General features: G+C 44.2%; 1 protein-coding gene across 7 annotated transcripts in view; it reads left to right on the forward strand.

The window, feature by feature from the left end:
* Septin6 (septin 6) overlaps positions 1-11,221 on the forward strand; it is a 139,874-nt gene extending 128,653 nt beyond the window's left edge. For 2 of the 7 annotated variants that reach the window (XM_076562973.1, XM_006993603.4), the window contains 2 exons: positions 1,158-1,348; positions 10,231-11,221. In XM_076562973.1, the coding sequence (XP_076419088.1) occupies positions 1,158-1,348; positions 10,231-10,240 (201 nt within the window). In that variant the 3' untranslated portion in view covers positions 10,241-11,221. Of the gene's footprint in view, positions 1-1,157; positions 1,349-4,332; positions 4,378-6,913; positions 7,637-8,149; positions 9,912-10,230 lie in introns of those variants that run through there. The other 5 variants (XM_015987097.3, XM_015987096.3, XM_006993606.4 and 2 more) reach the window with 4 other exon arrangements.
* Positions 11,222-17,409: the final 6,188 nt, after the last annotated feature.

The raw sequence follows: 17,409 nt of genomic DNA on the forward strand, positions 1-17,409 counted from the left end.
CCAAGTATTTTCTTTGACCAGCATTGCTATGGTTTAAATCTTCACCATGGTCCATGGTGATCTTTCCTGATTATAGGGGACAAGAAAAGGCAGCAGGAGTTGGGGAGGCAGGGGAGATACCTCAGTATAAGGTATTAGTGTGCTTGCCCTGAAAGCATGAGGACTATGAGTTCAGAGCTACACCCCACAAAGAGCCAGGCTTGGCTGCACATGCCTGTGATCCAGCCTTAGGGAGCGCAGACACGTAGATCCTAGGGTGGGCTTAGCCAGGAAGAGAGCTCTAGCCGAGGGAGATCCCGTTATATAATCCTCCAAAGACTGGGTTGACCTTGGGCAAATGCCTTCGCTTATGAGACTCTCAGTTTCCTTATAAAAACTGAATCCCCAGAAGAAAACAGAATTGTTCTTGGTCTATTTATGAAGATATTTTGTGCATTCCAGTGGTGTGTCATAATAACAGAGCCTACCTCAACTGTGGTGTAAGCTAGGCATGCTGGCATATACTTGTAAGCTCAGTACTCAAAAGGCAGATAAAGGAGGATTGTGAGTTCAAGGTTAGCTTGAGCTGCACAGCAAGACCCTGTCTCAAAAAGAAAAGAGTACTCTATTAACGAAAACAGTTTTTATAGATTAGTTTTTTTTAAGATTATTCGTTTATTATGTAAACAGTGTTCTGCCTACATGTATGCCTGCATACCATAAGAGGGCACCAAATCTCATCAAAGACGAATGTGAGCCACCATATGGTTGCCGGGAATTGAACCCAGGACCTCTGGAAGAACAGCCAGTGCTCTTAAACTCTGAGCCATCTCTCCAGCCTATATATTAGATTTAGTGGCTGGCTTGTAACAAACTAACTGAATATTATTATCAACCACACCCAATAACTACAAGGGTTCTTTTAAATAAAATGTTTGGTTACACAGAATACATTGTTCCTTGACCATTTCAGGAGCAGAGATTCTGAGAACATTTACAGCAATCTACAATCATTTGGCGCCATCATGGCGGTCACTGGCAGGAACGTCTCCTAATGTCCCAGAGTCCTACAGAGTTGCAGCCACAGTGGTTCCCACCCACTCTGGTCCTCACTGGGCTGGGGACTGCTCACTGCTGGGGGCGGGGCTCCCTCTAACCTCCCTGTGCCTCTCTGCCAGCTGCATGAGAAGTTTGACCGTCTGAAGAAACTGCACCAGGAAGAAAAGAAGAAGCTGGAGGATAAGAAGAAATCCCTGGATGATGAAGTGAATGCTTTCAAACAGAGAAAGACAGCGGCTGAGCTGCTCCAGTCTCAGGGTTCTCAGGCTGGGGGCTCGCAGACTCTGAAAAGGGACAAAGAGAAGAAGAAGTAAGTAGCAGACTGCTGTGTGTGTGTGTGTGTGTGTGTGTGTGTGTGTGTGTGTGTGTGTGTGTGTGTGTTCTTTTTTTTCCTGCCTATCCCCTCCCCTCACTCCATCCATCACCTGGCAAGACCTAGAGACCAAGAGGGCTGGTGCTCAGGTGTGAACTGCGGGCTGCCAGTTAGACTCAAGTGGTCTTCAGTGTCCCCGCGGCACCCGAGGTTGAGTTGCTGAGAGGAGGAGGAGGAGGAGGAGGAGGAGGAGGAGGAGGAGGAGGAGGAGGAGGAGAGCGTTCCCAGAAGTACAGCTTTGCCATTTGGCCCATCTGGAAAGGCTCTGCCAACTCATGGCGGGTGGTAAAGGGAAGAGGGTCTAGAGAGTAGGAAACAAACTGTGAGAGAGGTAGGAGGATCCGGAGAGGAACGAAAGGATGGCTAGACCAGGATCTTTTAGCAGAGGCTAAATGCACTTCCCTAGACCCTAGAGCAGTAGTTCTCCACCTGTGGGTCGGGACCCCTCTTGGAGGTTGGGCCACCCTTTCACAGCGGTCGCCTAAGACCATTGGAAATCAGACATTTACATTACGGTTCATAACAGTAGCAAAACTACAGTTATGAAGCAGCGACGAAAATAATTGTATGGTTGGGGGTCAGCACACCATGAGGAACTGTTTTAAAGGGTCCCAGCATTAGGAAGGGGGAGAACCACTAGACTTTCAGTACTCTGCAGCATACAGGTCTGCTTGCTTGTCCCACATCTGAGGGGAGGGCCCTACAATCTAAGCCTTCCTCTGCCTCAGTTGCCAATAGCTGCAGCCTGTGAAAGGTGAATGCTGCCACTGAAGGCTGCACCCTGCTTCCCATCCCCCATCCCTTGGCCGTACCTCTTCCTGCTGGCTGCTTAGTTATACCCAGCCTGGGACACTAAGAACTTAGTGGAGAGCCTTCAGATGCCAATGTCCTGTGCATGGGCCATTTTCAAGCTTGGGGAAGGATTCAGAAACCATCTGGTTTCTCCAAGTGTTGGGTGAGTTAATAGTCCTGACCCTTCCCCAGTCTCTGCTTGCAGAAATTACCCATTCCTCATTTCAGAGCCAGAGAAGAAGAAAATGTTTCTGGCAAGAACACATCCAAGCCGGGCGGTGGTGGTGCACGCCTTTAATCCCAGCACTAGGGAGGCAGAGGCAGGTGGATCTCTGTGAGTTCAAGGCCAGCCTGGTCTACAGAGTGAGTTCCGGGAAAGGCGCAAAGCTACACAGAGAAACCCTGTCTCAAAAAACAAAACAAAACAAAACAAAAGAAGAACACATCCAGAGATTCCCTTTACTCTATGGCTGTTTGTGCAGTGGGACTCAGGGAATTCCAAGATGGAGTATTTAACAGTTTCTTTACTAAAGGATCCTTAAGATTCTAGAGATGACCATGCTCATGACCTTCTATTTTGGGCCACTGATTTGAGTCAGCCACTGGATACGGTCCAGAAGGAAGAAGTATCTTTTTGCCTCTGTACCTGGCTTATCACGTAGGAATCACACCATGAATGTAAACTATTTTATACGTCAAGGTACTAAGTTTTGTGATCTTGTTATCCAATTTGATTACATAATATGACATTTGAATATTTTCACCAACTTGGTCCAGAGATTTTTCTTTTCCAGAATAGAATCTTTGGGGGTTTTTGTTGTTGTTGTTTGTTTTTTGAGACAGGGTTTCTCTGTGTAGACCTGGCTATCCTGGAACTCGATCTGTAGTACCCTGGCCTCGAACTCATAGAGATCTGCCTGTCACGCCCCACCTCCACCCCCACAATAGAATCTTAAAACTACATATCAAATTCACTGATTTTTTTTTGGTAGTAAGGTTCAACTAGGCAGATGGAAAACCTCTTTGGATGCACCATCTATTAACTTATCAGTCATGGCATATTAGTTATACTAGCAGGAAATGATTCCTATTTTCCTTTTTAAAATTTATTTTGCACTGGGTGGTGGTGGTGCATGACTTTGATCCCAGCACTAACTTACAGAGCAAATGTCAGGACAACCATGACTATTACACAGAGAAACCCTGTCTCAAAAAACCAAAAGTAAATAAAATAAAAGAATTTGTCTTCATCTGGTTTGTTTAGGTGGCATTGATGCTATAGAGCAGTGGTTCTCAACCTTCCTAATGCTGAGACCTTTAAATACAGTTCCACATGTTGTGCTGACCCCCAACCATACAATTATTTTCATTACCTCTTCATGACTGTAATTTTGCATTTTCCAATGATGGTCTTAGGTGACCCCTGTGAAAGGGTCATTTAACTGTCAAGGGGATTGGGGACCCAAAGGTTGAGAACCACTGCTGTATACAGTCCCTTTAAGATGCTCAGTGAAAACTCTTCCCAGACCAGATGTTCCCCCCAAAACTGGCTGACTTCCTCCCATCTCATGCAGAAGACTGGATAGGGATATAACTTTCCCCACTCTCCAGAAATATCTGGGATTGGTGACAGTGCCCTTTTCCAGTTCTTTGATGGGTGAAAACCTTGCTGAAATGTGGCACCTTACACTAGCAATCAGAGCCAGCCTCTCCCCATCTGTACCCTACTGTGTGTGAGTGGTCCCAGGTCTGGGCTCCTTATGCGTCTCTGTGAGCAATTGGTTAACTTCTAGAAGACATGTCACTAAACTTACGCTACTCTGCTCCCATGGTGCTTTTGCTGGTGATGGTTTGGAAGAGGGTAGAAACTGTGGTAGCAATGTTTCTTTTAGACAGATTGTGGTTGGATCTGATCAAGTCCCAGCTTTAGAATTTCCTCTGGATGCCCCTAAAGAGTCTATGAAAGAGTACCAGTGTTCCAGGGGTGTCTACCAAGCCACCCTTCCCTGTTCCCTTCCCTGTCTCGCCTAATCTCTTTGACCGCTAACACTTCATTATTTGTATCAGTTCATAGTATTGGATTTCTCCTCATGCTCACTCCATCTTCATCAGCTCTTACTGTTTTACAGTTAACTCTGCTGTTTGCTGCATGCTGCATGAGACCCAGGGTCCTGGTAAGCTTTATTAACTCTAAATAGACCTGGCAGTGGCTTCTAGAACATACCTCCCCAAACCCCACACTTGTGATACATAGAGTTAACCATGAAAAAAATGGCTTCATTGGACCTGCTAGTTTCCTCCCAAGACTTACAGTATGAAGATGTAATCTGTCATGGTTTGATGTGGGCATGCTACATGTGGGATGACTGCCTGCCTGATTGGAGGTATGTGTGTGATGGCATTTGCAGACCTTTGCTGCTACAGCAGCTGTGTAGCATAAGAAGACCAAGGAGTAAAGTTTCAGTTCAGACATTTTTTGTTCCCATAGAGCCATAAGCAAAATGGATTGTGATGATGCAGGAAACTGCTGGGTTCACAGTCCCTGCCTGCAACGTCACAGTCACTATTGACCCCCCTACACACACACACACACACACACACACACACACACACACACACACACACACACCCTAGATTTAGGAAATTGCTTCTGTCTCCCTCTACCAGCTGCTCCTTATCTGCGGGGTTCAAGTTCTCCTATTTCAGTGGGAGACAGTGAAGAGACTTAGCTACTCTAGGGAAATCATTCCATTTGGTTCTGTAAGGGCTAGTGAGGGGCTCAGCAGCTTCAGTGACAGCATCTGCCTTTCACAGAAAGCCATTTAAGCCCAGCAGTCCGAGTTCCATCCCTAGAACCCATGTAAAGGTGGAAGAAGAAACCAACTCCAAAAGTTCTCCTCTGATCACACTACACCATGGCATGTGTGCCCACAAACAGTGCTAATACATTAATTTTTTTAAAGATTTAATTCTGGGTCTGGAGAGATGGCTCAGGTGGTTAAGAACACGGCTGAGTTTGGCTCACATCACCCACACATTAGGCAGCCCACAACTGCCTGTAACTCTAGCTCCAGGGGATCTGACAACCTCTTCTGTCCTTTGTGGGCACCTGCAGATACATCACACACACACACACACACACACACACACACACACACACACACACACACACACAATATATATATATATTCTGTAAGTACAAGCTTCATGAAAACCTCTGCTAAGGATTTAGCAGGCATTTCTTAGAATGCCTGAGGGCTGGTGGTTGTGTCTACAGGAGTAAACAGAACACTCCATGCTATCACATAGCTTTTGTGTACTCTACCAAAATCAGGTCGTAGGGGGAAATTGAATAGAGATATTTTTAACAGCACACTTAGATTTCTTTTTAAAACTCTAACATGGAAACTTTCAAATGTAGGGAAGAGAAGAGGTCATAGTACAATTCAGCCTCATATTCCCGGAGCCTGGTCATCAAAGAATCATTGACATACAGCTAATCCTGCTTCCTCAATTACCCACAAATGTTGGGTTATTGTAAGGCAAAAGCTGTATCGTTTTATGTGTAAAATACAAAGTATATATTTCTAGGTGATAATGATGCTTTAAAACAAACACAGCCATCATGATCACACCTACAAGATTAATAATAATTTGCTAACATAAAATGTCTAGTTGGTGTTGAAAGTACCCCAGTGGTCTCATAAAATGCCTTTCTTACTTTTGGTTTGTTTGGGCTGGCTTCTGAAGTATTGAGAAGACGTCCTCTGGCCCAGCCATGCAGTGGTTTGTATGGCGAGCCTGCTGTCAGCCATCAAATCAGTGGCTGCAACCACTGCACTAGAGACTTGAGGCAGCTGGCAAAAGCATCCTCCTTTCAAGCAAATCCTGGCAAGGAAGTCCATCCAGGCCTCAGAAACAGAAAGCCCAGGAAACTGAGCCAAACAAATGCGTCCTAAAGGAACACAGAAATCATTTACTGCCTGCTTTAAAACCAAGCCCTGGAGCCTCTGCTGGAGCACCAGCATCAAAGAGCAGCTTTCTGTTTGGGAAGACTAAATTCCTAGAATATAGTCATTACCATAGCCCAAGTGCCTAGCCAAGTGTCTGAGACATAGTAGGAGCTCAGTTCATACGGAGTTCCTTTGTTCCACCATTTTCAATGAGAGCAGGAAAGATGTAGCCTGGTGAATTCCATTTTGGCTAATTCAGATTTCATTGCCCACTGATTGACACATTTTCATTCAGAGTTCCCTGAGTACAACTTTGTTAGTGGCCACCCTTAAAATGAACCCTGGGAAACTATCATTAAAGCCAGGACTTAGAAGTGAGAGACAGTAAACAGCTGGAGCAGCCAATTTCAAGCCCAAGTAGGTTGTCTTTTCTTGGCAAGCGTCTGTGTACTAGACTATGAAAGCAGTTCTAGATCAGTTGGTGTGTGTGTGTGTGTGTGTGGGATTGTATGTCAAGAACAGACTTTTAAAATTATTTGCGTGGGGTTTTGATCTTTATTTTGCTTTTTAATGCCATTACTGCTGCCATTCATATGAGAAAGCATGTTCCCAGGAGCCAGTGAACACGACTTTTAAGACCATCTAACATAGCTATTCTACTTTATCTATTAGTCATGACTTAATTTCCTTCTGACTTTTTTTAGGGATACATTCATCCATTCACTCATTAACCCCCCCTTCTCTTTTCATTTTTCAGTTTGGGCTTCCTGTAGACGCACCCTTTCCTGTGCACCAGAGCTGGGCCTCCCTCTCTTTATTTCCCCCTTACCATGTTTAGGGGGCATACAACCCATGCCCTCCCCTGTCTTCCTGCGAGTGTTTATAGAAGCCTGAGAGTCAAATGATGATGTCTGGCCTCTGGCCAAGAAGCCAGCCATGACATAGCTTGGAGACACATTCCATACCTCAGTCCCTCACCTAGGACCCCAGTCATCTGTGCCCCCACTTCCCCATCCCTGCCAGACTGTTACATGTTCAGGGGTTGCCATTTCCTACTTTTCCTGTGCCAGCTTCCCCGCTGAAGGTGACTGATACTTGTTTCCTTGAGGTATTTCCATCTACGCTGGCTGGGTAAGCACCAGCCAGGGCTCAGAGCTGTCCCCTTACACTCCTGCATCCTAGTCAATGGGATTGTCCTCCCATTCCTCTAATCCCAGGAGCCATAGCCCCTTCTCATAGGCTTCAAAAGAACCGTCAGTGATACCTATTTCTTGTACCATCTTAGCCCAGCCCTTCCCCGATCCCATTCGCTCAAAGTCACCTTAGACAAGCTGTGTTAAAAGTCAGCCACACACTTATTTGCACCAAGCCCTTCCTATAAAACACAATTTTCTGGGGAAGACAGTGCATATTTCCCCTCTCTCTGATTCTGGGTACGCCACAGATACAGAAGGGAAAATAAAGCGGAATGTTATTACCAGCCTAGAGTCTTGAATGATAGACTTATAGAATTCTCTTTGGGGGTTTTAGCATGTCATTGGTCATTTCTTGCCATCCCAGTGAGATGGAATAGCAAGACTAATAATCCCAGTTTGTATACTGGTGAGCTGGTCAAAGAATCTAGGCTTGGGGCTTGCCTGGATGGGTATTCTAGTCTACCCAATGATTGTAACGATGGGTTGAATCTGCATTTGCACACATGCCACTTACAAGAGGAGAGATCCTTAGCTGGAGGGGAGAAAAGAGGTGCTGTTGCTTGACATTCACTTTGGTCTAAGGACTTGATATTTTCAAAATACCCTAGTCTTAAGTTTTATAATGGGTCCCATCTGATTATGGCTTTTGGCAGCCCTCTGAGGTACAGAGCCTTCCACTGTCGGGGCCATGAGGCACAGTATGGCTTTTGGTGTTTGACTAGTGACAGAGCAACAGCTAGAGGCGACCTGGCAATGATCTGTGGCTAATATGGCGTCTCTCTGCCCTTCCTTTGCAGTAATCCATGGCTGTGTACTGAATAGTATGCCCTGCTACAGCTGGACTGGACTCCACTTAGCCTTTTAAGCGAAGGTTCTTATCTTAACTGACAACTTTTTTTAATGGTGCCAGACAGCAGGGCCCTCCACCCCTGCTCTGGTACTTCAACCCCGCCTCCTCTCTCTCTCTCTCTCTTTGAGTTTTGCGACTTGCTTCTGCCTCCCAGTCTGACTGGCATGGACCATGGCCTTCTTCTTTTTTCATATTTTAAAGGTGGTTGTAAGATCACTACCTCTAAAACACACAAGACGATAATAAATTTCCAGGCTTTCTGAACCATTGCAAAAGGGCAGGGGCCATTCTCTCGATCATAGTTAATACCCCGAAGCCAAGACTAAGCCCAAAGCGGAACTAGTTCAAAGCAAGTCCGTGTGCACACTCTCTTTTCTTGTTGGCAAAGAGAGAAGGCAATGTTGATACGTTACTGGTCACTGGCCAGAGGCAAGTACAGGGCAACAATGGGAAAGCATGAGCTAGTTTCTTGGGAAAAACCAACTGGAAGTGGAGAATTTCAGGAAACCATATGCCTAGAGGTAAAACAGAAGAAGCCGCCACCACCAAGAACAGAAAGCTCCAAAGCAGAATCCCTAAATACCCTCGGATACACAGTCAGTAGTCGGGGGAGCCAGGCTACTGAGTTAAGGCTGTCTGGGTCTCCTTGAAAAGGACCCCTTATTTGTAGCTATGGGGTTCTGTGGGGGTTTTGTTTGTTTTTAAGACAAGTTCTTACTATGTAGCCCTGGTTGGCCCTGAAATCACAATGTAGAACAGGCTGGCCCTCAATTTCACAGAGATCTGCCTGCCTGTATTTCCTGAGTGCTAAGATTAAAGGCAAAGGCCAGCCATGTGTAGACCCAGCTGTCTTAGAGGTTTTAATCCACCTTCCCAGAAATGAGGCCTCTCGTTTGCATATATATATATATATATATATATATATATATATATATATATATATTACTTGAGGCTTGAGAGTTTCATTTGAGCTATACAACCTTCCAAAAGCAAGCAGGAATTATATCTAAGGTGGGAACTTTTTAGTCAGCATGGCTGATGTAACCCCCTATGGAGGATATTGACATGTAGAGAAATGGAGGGACTTTTCCAAGGTCCCACTGCTGTTTATTGGCGAAACCCAAGCAAAATTCCATGTCTCTGGGTTCCTGATCCACTTCACTAAGGGACCTGAGTATTTATGTATGCTCCTGGAGACAAGACTTTTTTTTTGAAGTTCAGAGAAACCAGTCAATGTTGGAGGAGTCTTGAGGGTTTTCACATAGAAAACTAGGATGGGATGGTGAAGAGAAGGCTCCAGGCCAGTTGCCGTGGTGCCTGATGGTCAGTTAGCTTTCCTATAAGTCTGGACCAGGACCAGGTCAGTGTCCATTTGCCAGCGCACTGTGTGGCTTCTTATAATCAGGGAACTTTGGTGGATATAAAAAGCAATTGAACTTATGAAAGGAATTGAGATGATGCTACATTTCATTGAGTAACTATTCTCACTGTAAATGGAACGGGTTTTGTTTTTCTTCATTTGGAAGTCTTTTTAATGAGTACAGTTGTTACTATTTTTTTAAAGCACCCTAAACTCTTTGCTTCTAGTGAAACAAAAACCAGTCATTAGATATGGTCTGTGCTTTTATTTTTCTAGACTAGAATGAAATGGCTTTCCTGAAACACACACACACACACACACACACACACACACACACACACACACACACCCTTCATTTCTCCGAAGCCAAGAAATCTGCTTTCCCCACCTAGTTTGGATCTTTTTTTAGACATCATTTGGTATTCACATGTGGCTGTTAATATGTGCTTATTTTTTAATTAAAGCAAGACTCATTAAACCGGTGTGTGGTGTTCTTCAACCCTTCTCAACAGATTCCCCAGGGTGGCGGCCCCTCCGTGACCTGCTCCTGTCTTCTTGGCATTTAACCTATCTGCCTTCCACTGCCCACTCCCCTGGCATTCCACTTCGAACATCCTTTCTCTTCGGCTAATTTCGTGTTTTCTCTCTCTTTCTCTCTCCCTCTCCAGCTTTTTTTAACCTTGTCTTCAGCAGCTGTTCTAAGTCTACAGGAGAAGACTGCCATTCTAGAAGAGTTAGTTAGGGCTCCATATTGTCTCAAGCAAGAAACCAACCAGTTCCCCTCTCCCTGCAACTGTGCACATATACACCACACTCAAGTGTACATGTGTCCCTGTGTCCAGGCAAGAAGCTCTCTTCTGACTTACATGGTGTTTTACATGGAAGTGTCTTGTCCTAAACTTACAAGGCAGGAAAAGAATCATCAGAGCTGGAAATGGACCAGATGTGACCTCAGAGACGACGACAGGACCACTCCCCCAGGTGTTAAGTGACTGGGGCAGGAGACCTCAGCTGTGGGTGTGGAAGCGCTGTTCACAAGGTTTTGAGTTCTATGTTTGGTTTAAAACAATTCTCGGGGTCAATGGGTCGACTGTCTTCAGCCACTATTAAGCTGATTGTGACTATGGAAGAGAAAGTGGAGAGACATTCGCGTCTTCAGCATTCACGGGCTTGCAGACCCCAGCAAGGGGGAGAAATGGAGCATTAACAATTCCGCTGGAGAAAGAGACTGAGGGGGTTTAAGCTTAGTGAGAGCCAAGTTTCTCCACACAAACTTCCAAGGGGCTTTGGGGGTTTTGCAAGAGGTTTCTGCTCAACTTGGTATCTGGAAGGAGAGCTTTGATGTTGGTAAATCTGCCTTCAATTCATTGGCTTTACTTAACACCCAAATACCACGTGAGTGATCATTCTCATATAGCCATACCACAAACACCAACATTCTGCTGTCCTGTCTCTTGAGAGCCTCTCCGCATGTTTTCCAGAATCTGTGTTTGTTTTTTTCCTTTCTTCTCCGTGGTTCTTTTTGCTCAAAGGTGTGACCAGTCACTGCCCCTCGGGGGCTTTCATTTTCCACAAGATTCATCCCAGAACCAGCACTGTTTAGCTCATTATCTTTCTAATGTCCATGTCAATTTTCAATAAAATTCAAACAAATGCTCAGTGCTTCTATGATCTGGTCCCATCAGTTGGTGGCATGGCTCACCACAGTTTGCTTTAGGAAATGGGTGGCCACCTCCCAAGTGGATAATTTGGGAGGCTCAGAGAGAGGCCATGAGCCCACTAAGTCTTCCTCAGTGGACCGCCACGCCCCTTCTTCCATGCCCTGAAATTCCAGTGGGGCAGGGTGGGTATTAGCAGGCAGTCTCCTGCTTTCCCTTTAATTAGCACTGGTTGGACTAATCAAATGAACTATCAGACGGTAAAGGGAGGGGAAAACAGAAAATGGCATCCCACAGAGCAAAATCCAGGTAAGTTTTAATTATGGAACAAAAACAGCTCTGTGCTACGTCTCTCATTTACTCCTGTGATGTGAACATTTCTCCCTATCTCACAAGTTAAAAGACATTCTGTAGATACTAAGCCTTCAGTCTCTCAGAGAGAGATGCCTCCCATCCTCCCAAACGTTAAGGTAGGCAAAAGGGAGAATGGTCAGTTTTCAGAAATCTGGTTGTGAGTGAAGTGGAGCTTGCTTCCCCCAGCTCCATTTGCCTACCTACCAAATGCAGTAGAAAGGACCAGTGAGTCTTTTCTGCAGGGAAACCGGAAGCCTCTGCCCAGGTACCAGAGACCTGCCTCTATGCAGCTCACATAGGTACCAGCGCGAACAGCACTGACCTGCCTCTACGCAGCTCACACACTAGAGGGCAGCAGAGTAAGCCTATTCTCGTTTATGACGTCGCTGCACACTGATGAGCCTGCAGAGGTGTGGAAAAATACAGGCTCCTTAGCTGGTTGGAATAGCGGGAAAGTTGTGATAAAGAAAGTCAAACGCGGCCTGGTAATATGGTAAGGCGCCTGCTGCCAGGCCCAATGAGTTCGAATCCCGGGCCCCATATGGCGGAAGGAGAAACCTGATTTCTTGTAAGTTGTTTTCATTTCCCCCAGACGTGCTCTGGCACTACACCCAGCCCCGGAAAATAAATAAATAAAAGACCGAGTTCGAAGCCCTGGGAACCGTTTCTATTACCGAGAAACAACAAAATACAAAAACGCCAAAGGCTGGGATGATGGCACATTCCTATAATTTCAGCATTCAGAAAACATGGGGAAGGGGATGTCAAACACAGTGAGTCCAAGGCCGGTCTGAGTTACATATCCTGACCCTGTCTTAGTAAACCCGGCGTAGGGTGGGGGCGGGACTTCTCTAGACAAGGAGAATACCAGTAAGTCCTTCACAGAACCAATACGCGTTGAAAACAAAACACAAAAAGTATCTGGGCATTTGGACCATCGAGGTGCCTCAGCAGGAAAACCGCCAAGCCTCTAATGATCTGAGTTCAATTCCTGCGAGTAGAGAACGGATTCGTGCAAGTTGTCCTCTGAATTTAAGTCATGTGCCATGGTGCAGGCAAAGGTAGGTACAAAGTCACTGAATAAATGAAAATGAAAAAAATCCTGGATGGAGCTGGGGAGATGACCCATTGCGGCTCTTGCTGAGGACCATGTTCCCGGCACAGGAGCTGAGAGCCCTTGTAATTCCAACTCCATGGTTTCCCTCTCCCTCTTCTGGCCTCTGAAGCTCCAGAATTCACATGCACATACCCACACATAGACAGAAACACATACACATGATTTAAAATAAATCTTTAAAAAAAAAAAAAAAACACGGGGCATTTAGGTTTCTTGTTCTGGACACCTCCCATTGAGAACCATTACAATGTTGCATTACTGCTTGCTTGCCCTGGGTTTGATCCTTAGCACCCAATAGAACCAGCAGTGGTAGTATATGCCTAATACAGCCCTGAGAAGGTGAGACAGGAGGATCAGGAGTTGGCTATTGTATCATGTTCAATGTCAACTTGAGTTAAGTACATTCTCTTCTTCTGGACATTGTCAACTTTGGTAAATGACTCATTATTACAGCATTTTAATCTACCAAATTATTTCCTTTACATCATTTTTCTCTAAAAATGCAGGATCTAGTCTAGAATCATATATTTTGTCTTGCATTTTAAATCTCCTTAATTTGGAATAGAATTTATTTGCCTTTTATGACACTGATCTTTTTTTGTAATATTTTATTTTAATTTTAAAACTACAAATGTGTGTGAGCAAGAATGTACATGAGGACATGCCTGTGTTTGAGAGTGTCTGAGCTCTTGGAACTGGAGTTAGTGTACGTCTGAGAGTGCTGGGAATTGAACTCTGGTCCTAGCGTAGCATGCATCTGAGATGGGTTTTTCTGTGCAACAGCCTTTGCTGTCCTGGATCTCGCTCTGGAGACCAGGCTGGCCTTGAACTCACAGAGATCCGCCTGAGTGCTGGGATCAAAGGCGTGCGCCACCACCGCCCGCCCGCTTTAGTAGTATGCATTCTTAATCTCTGCCATCTCTCCACCTTCAACACTGATTTTTCTGAAGTCCTTTTTGTTGTTGCTTTTAAAGATACAGAACGTGCGGTGCGCTGTCAAGTGTAGCTCAGCAGAGCTGTCTTCTGACTTTCACAAATGCACCATGACACCCATGCACCCACATATACAATAAATTCATAAATAGTAAGAAAGTATTTCCATGTGGTGTCAAGGTGTTGCCTCATTCCCCCACTATATAATTGCCAGGCTTAGTCACCCCTCTTCCATCAACGATCTTACTACTAAAAAGCTATGTAGAGAAACTGTAAGTCCCTGCATACACCTTGTTTGACACTCTGTCTCAAGACAATAAAACAAACAAAAGCCTCTCTAAGGATTTGTATGCAGATGATGCGGGAGAGAAGGTTTCTTCAGTGTATAGCTGATGGTAAGATGCCCCGGCTCCTGTAAACAAACTCTGACCCCTGCTACTGTAAACTGCCCTAATGAAATTATGTTACCAAAAACAAAAACAAGAAACTATGAAAGCTGAAAGGAGGCTAGTTAGGAAGAGGAAGGGAGTTGGTGGTAGGAGGAGGGAAACTAGAGAGTTACAATAATGTAACTTGTACACACACACACACACACACACACACACACACACACACACACACGAATCTGGGGTGGTCTGATTTCTGATATGTTAATGGGAAATAGTGTCTAACCGGGTTCTGAGGTCCCCTCCTGTCGTTACTGACTCCTTTACAAGAAAGGTCAGAGAAGGCAGCCTGTGCAGTCAAATGGGTCGTGTGCAGTCTGAAGAGAGTGGCTGAAGGCTGTATTGGAGGCGAATGGAGGGTAGGAAGATGAACGGGAACAGTTTTGTGGTATGGTTCAGGATTGCATTGGACTGCCTTTATAGTCTCTTCCCTCCATATCCTCAATCTTTATTCAGATAATGTTTCTGTTTAGGTGTCTCAGCTGCTCCCTGAGAGATTCTGTACCTTGTGAGAAGGGAATGGGTTGAAACAGATTGGCTGTAGGATTTTATTTAAAAAAAAAAAAAAAGGATTACCAGGTCACAAGATGAACATGCAAAGTTTTTCTTCTGCTTTTTTTTTCTAGAGAAAAGCTTTCCACTCTATATTGGAAATCATAAACAACACCATTATGATGTTCCAGTAAAAATGGCCTCTGGCCTTGGGCCTCTTTTTCTTTAATTGTTGTCTTACACACATACACACACACACACACACACACACACACACACACACACACACTCCTAAATATACAAACTCAATCTGCTCAGTCTGTATAATGTTACTTGTAGGGATATAGCTTGACAAGCAAGATTAATCATCACAGGAACTGAGATCCTATAGCAATTTTATAGTTTGAAAATAATATATAAGAAAGATACTTACTTAAGTTTCTCCAGAAATTCAGTGATAAATTTGTGAGACACACACTGGCTTAGACACCCAAGCTAAGGTCACAAATGTTCTACACAAAATCAGTTTTCTATGAACTCCCTGTATAATCCAACTTAGGAAATGGATCACATAATCTGTCATTCAGGAATCTATAGAATACTGCCCAGTATAATTACAACTCCCCAAGTGAGGATGTCTGTGGAATATGATCATGTCTCAAAATCAAACATTTTAAGTTTATACCAAGAGGAAAAAAGGCAAACAAAAGGGACCTATGGTGTCAAATACAATTGTAACCAATCCACAGGAGCAATGGTGTCGGCAGTTTCAGAATTAATACAAATATGGAAGTCTCAAACTTAAGTGCAAATCTGATGAAGATTTATGCTGAGCTAAGAGGAAGGAGTTTTTCTTTTTCTCAGATTTAAGGAAAGATGTGTTATAACTGCAATGCTGCTTTGGAGAGGGTTGGCAGCATAGACCATGTCTGAGTTCCTTTGTGCTGCTGTACCCAAGGCTACAGAACTGCTAAAGAACTGATTGATTTCTTAGAGTGCTGGAGGCTGGAAGTCCAAGATCAAGACAATAGCAAACGTGCTTGTCTGGTGAGGAATGTTCTCTGCTCCAAGACAGTTTCTTGTTGCTGTATCAGAAGGGAGCAATACTGTGTCCTCATATAGGAGAAGATAGAAGTTCAAATGCTGTATGAAATTATGTTTTATGAAGATCTTCATTTCTTTCAGGAGGAAGTAGCCCACAAGGCCTAATTAACTCTTTAAGATCCTACCTTTTTCTGTTCTTGCCTCCCCTCCACCTTTTCGGTTTTTAGAGATGGGGTTTCTCTGTGTACCAGAGAGCTCTGGCTGTCCTGAAACTCACTTTCTAGACCAGAATGGCTTTGAACTCTCAGAGATCAGCCTGCTTCCTACTGACTCCCAAGTGCTGGGATTACAGGTGTGTGCCACCAGTACCTGGGATTTTGTTTTCTGAAGAAGAGGTGTCACTTACCCGGGCTGGATTTGCACGCACTTTGTAGAGCAGCTAGCTCCAAATACAGAGATTACACCTGTGCATGACCACACTTAGCTTAAGACCCTATCTCTTTCTTTTTTTTAAAGATGTATTTTATGTGCATTAGTGTTTTGTCTCCATGTATGTAGCCCACATTCATGCCTAGTGCCCACACAGGCCAGAAAAGGGCATCCGATTCCTCTAGAACTGGAGTTACTGATGGTTGTGAGACAACATGTGGGTGTTCTGAGCACCCCTAGGTCCTCTGTGAGGATGACACGTGTTCTTAACCACTGTGCCATCTCTTCAGCACTAAGACCCTACCTTTTTTGTTTGTTTGTTTGTTTTTTGAGACACAGTTTCTCTGTGTAGCCTTGGCTATCCTGGAACTCACTCTTTAGATCAGGCTGGCCTTGAACTCAGAGAGACCCACCTGCCTCTGTCCCCCAAGTGCTGGGATTAAAGGCTGGCCCAAGACTCTTACCCCTTAATGCCATCACATTGGCCATTAAATTTCAGCAACTGAATTTTGAAGGGGACATAACCATAGAAGCCCAAAATTAATCCAATTATTAAAACATCAGCTTAAGATGTCGACTCTAAGAAGCTAGGATGGTGCAAAGAGAAAAGCATTCATCCATCTGACGAGCCTATGGCATGCCCATGGAAGCCAGTGCAGGCATTAACAGCAAAAGCGGAACTCCCTGTTTTCACAGATGGGACATTTTACCGAGGGAAAAAGAGTCAGTTGTTTTTCTTTCTCAAAATTTTATTAGATTTAGAAGATACAATATTAACTAATGAAATATATCAAGACCAAAATAAAAATTACACCATTGAGTGGAAATAGTTACATGTGTAGAAATGTGCAAAAACAGAATATGACAATATACTCAGTAATATTACTAACCAGAAAAGATACACCTAGAAGGAAATTTGAACAGCAATTCTTAACAGAACATAATGAAGAATTTAAGATTTCTCATTAACGATTAGGTGTGGATCCCTTCAATCATGAGTTTTGGTATTTTTAATAAAGCATAGATACCAGTTATTGAGATTTTATTATAGGGCAATTTTCTGGTAAAAGTAATTCTCTCCCTCTCATGGGCCCCTTTCTAGTTTTTTGGTGTCTGCCCTCCCTCACTCCCACAGAGACATAGCTACATAAAAATGAGAAGCTAAATTTGTTATTCTTGTCAATCTGCAAGTTGAGCACAATGATTAGTGTATGTAATCCCAGCACCTAAGAGACCTGGGAAAGTGTTGGTTCGAGGCTAGCCTTGGTTATATAGCAAGAAACAACCCCCCCCCCAACACACACACTTTTAAATTGAGGATAATGTATCAAAAGACACCTTATCCAGTAGTTCTGATGCTAGTGTAATAGTTAA

Source organism: Peromyscus maniculatus, chromosome X (genome assembly GCF_049852395.1).
Source record: "Peromyscus maniculatus bairdii isolate BWxNUB_F1_BW_parent chromosome X, HU_Pman_BW_mat_3.1, whole genome shotgun sequence".
In the NCBI taxonomy this organism is placed as follows: Eukaryota; Metazoa; Chordata; class Mammalia; order Rodentia; family Cricetidae; genus Peromyscus; species Peromyscus maniculatus.